The following is a 3,033-nucleotide window of genomic DNA, read 5'->3' as shown; positions in this document are numbered from 1 at the left end:
GTTTGCTGCTGCCATTTAACCTTTATTGAGCGTATTCTGTGCGCAGAGCACTGTGTGCATAGGGCGAGGACAGAGCCGGCGGAGCCCTGCCCCTGCCAGGCAGGACGGAACAGAAGGGGCAACGAGGGGCGCGGGCTGGGTCCAGCCCCCGATATTCAGCGGCCGGCGGGCAGGCGGGGCGAGCTGCCAGTGGTGTCACATGGGGATCGGATGGCCCCTCCTCATCCTCCAAGGGTGACCTCAGCCCACTGAGTTCCCCAAACGCGGGCCCCAGGGGCTGCTGAGAGCGGATGAGAGCGGAAGGACGATGGACAAGAGGGAGCGGGGCAGCGGGCGGAAGCGGGCGCAGAGGGGCGGCAGCCTCACCGGCGCATCCACAGCCACAGGCCGGCCAGGCAGGCCGACACCAGCACCGTGAAGAGGAGCGTGTCCCTGCGGCGCAGGCCCACGCCCTGGTCTTCCAGGGCGCGCAGGCGCCCGGTGATCACACGCAGCTGCAGGGACCAAAGCGCAGGTGTGCGCGTGAGACAGGGCAGGTGACAAAGGCCTCCAGGTTGGGCGCAGACTGCACAGCTGAGGGGGCCTTCACTGCCCAGCCCCCTGGCCACGCCTCGATGCCCAGCCCCTGGGAGAGGCCAGCCCGCGCCGCTGTGGGCGACCACAAGGGCGTCTCCGTCCGGGGCGGGCTGGTCGGCGGGCGCTGCGGAGCAGGGCGGGTTGCCCCGGGAAGGGCAGCCGCTGGGGTCAGACAGGCGCGCGGGGACAGGGGCCCGTTCGTGCTGCCGCAGGCTGGCTGCCAGCTGTGCCTGAGGCCTGACCCGAAAGAAGGCGGCAGTGTCCCTAGCGCCTCTCAGCAGGCGCAGGCTGACTCCCCCAGGACCCCTTCCCCTGCCCCACTTTGCCCTCTCCTCAGAGCCAGTGGCTATAGGAGGCAGCCAGGAAGAAGGGAGGGCGGCCTCGCCTCTGAGGCTGCCAGGAAGACGACTGTCCTGCCAGGGCCAGCGGACACCCACCTGTCTGCGCATGACCTCCATCTCCAGCCCGTTCAGCTCCTCCAGACCGATCTCCGCAATCAGATCTGCCTCCGCGTTGCTGGAAGTCAGAGAGACAGACGGTGAGAGGTGCCAGCGGCCCCCAGCCAGGCCCAGCCCTCAGCACCGGAAGGTCACAGGGTCAAGTGGGTAAGTCAGGGCTTCTCTGGGCAGTGGCTGCCAGAGACCAGTCCTCTCCCTCCCTGGCAAGGCTGTCCTAGGGCCAAGCCAGGCCCGCCGGCCACAGGACGCTCAGCGTCCCACCCACCACATGGGGCAAGGGCCAGTCAGGGGCTGTGGCACCCAGGCGGCCGAGCCCTGACACCACACGCAAGTCAGCTGCTCACGAGTCCTTCCTGGTCTGCTGGCACCAGCCACCCCCACAGCCAGACTCCCCCGCGGGGTCCCTGGGCCCTTCTTACCGCTCGTAATGGCACCTCATGCCCTGGAAGGTGCCAGGACACTCCTGGACATAGGCGTCGCCATGGCCCGCTTCTCTGGACAATCTGGGCATCGGCAGCTGGGACCCCTATGCAACAGGAAAGTGGCCCAACCCACACTTTGCCCGGACTGATGGAACACCCACCAGGCATCAGGCCCGAGCCGCCACAGGGGCAGACTGGCCACTGCGGAGCGCTAGGAAAGCCCAGGCGCCCACGAGCTGGACCTGAGTTGGACCTGCTCCTCCCCCAAGCCGCCATGTGGCCCCACTCCATCCACCGTGATCAGCGGGGGCCCCGCCGCCAGAACGCCCCAGGCAGCCCTGGGGCCCCACACTCCACCGCACCATTTTCTTGGGCCGGGCGGAAGTCATATTCCAGAGCGACGGGGCTGCGGCGGGGCCAGCGGCCTTTGGGTCCAACTTCTGTCGCCGCTGAGAAGCACCCAGGGACCGGGAGCCATGCTCTATCATTTCTAGGGAGAAGAGATGCCCCAGGAATACCCAGAGGCACCGGCAATTTCTGGGGCACAGGCACACCAGAGAAAGGCCAGGGTCCCCACACTGCCTAGGAGTCACGCAACACCTATTCACTGCTGGCGAAAGCCCAGTTTGTCCATCTCTTCACAGCTCAGCCAGTATTTACTGAAAAAAGAGCAAAGACAAGATGAGGGTCTCGAGGCCCTGACCAGCCCCCAAATAACAAAAAGAGAAAGCAATGCACTGCTTCCGGGAGTCAGAAACGAAGAGAAAAGGAGCCCAGTCGTGGAAGAAAGATCCAGGCGGAGGGACAGCAGGCAGCAAGGGAGGGTGCCAGAGAGCCAGACGGGACGCGAGGGCGCGGCCGGCTGGCCGCGTGGGCTATGCTGGCGAGCTGAACTTGGCTGGATCCTGGAGACCAAGGTGCGGAGTTCAGACTTGACTGTCAAGGGCAGGAGAGGGCACGTGGGGGTAATTGGGAGAGGGATGCGAGGGGTCTTTTAAACGGACCCTCTGAACATTTTACAACGGACACCACGGTGCTTGCGTGAGGGGAGACGCACGGAACACACCTCGGGCGCAGCTCCCGTCAAGAGCGCCCCCATGCAGGTATAGCACCCCAGATACAGACAGCAGCCCCGTGTGCCCGCCCCCATGCCCGCCCCCACGGGAGCAGACACCCCAGGGATGGGCCACCGAGGGCTGGCGCCTTACCTGCGATCACCAGGTGCTCCTGGTTCTGCCTGTGCCCCCCCGGGCCCAGCTCTTCATCCAGGCACATGTCCACCTCTTCCTTGGTGCTCGGGGGGCCTCCCGCCATCACCGCCAGGGGCTCACTCGTCAGCACGGCGGAGGAGGCTAGGCGCTCGGACACAGAGGGACGCCAAGAAGCAGTCTCGGGGGCAGAAGCTGGCCCAGATATACCTGAGCCCGGAGGTGGGGTCAGACGCCCTCTCTCTGCTCAGCCTTGGGCTCAGCACCCCTTGTTCCCGCTTTATCTTGCGGGCTGGGCTGGCAGCTTCTCTCCCGCTACTCTGTAAGCGACTCAGGAGAACAGATAAGGCTCGGGAGCTGCACCCGTGG

General features: G+C 65.9%; 1 protein-coding gene across 1 annotated transcript; it reads right to left on the bottom strand.

Moving 5' to 3' along the window:
• Positions 1 to 362: 362 nt before the first annotated feature.
• Positions 363 to 2,770, bottom strand: FATE1 (fetal and adult testis expressed 1). The gene is made up of 5 exons (XM_004685978.1): positions 2,665 to 2,770; positions 1,819 to 1,946; positions 1,454 to 1,560; positions 1,014 to 1,092; positions 363 to 494 (listed from the first exon to the last, which is right to left on the bottom strand). Exons 1-5 carry the CDS (start codon positions 2,768 to 2,770, stop codon positions 363 to 365), a joined length of 552 nt encoding a protein of 183 aa, XP_004686035.1.
• Positions 2,771 to 3,033: the final 263 nt, after the last annotated feature.

This window comes from Condylura cristata, unplaced genomic scaffold, assembly GCF_000260355.1.
Source record: "Condylura cristata isolate star-nosed mole 26May11 unplaced genomic scaffold, ConCri1.0 scaffold00019, whole genome shotgun sequence".
NCBI classification, from domain to species: Eukaryota; Metazoa; Chordata; class Mammalia; order Eulipotyphla; family Talpidae; genus Condylura; species Condylura cristata.
The sequence above is the reverse complement of the archived record's forward strand: the minus strand, read 5'-3'. Positions and strand labels throughout refer to the sequence as shown.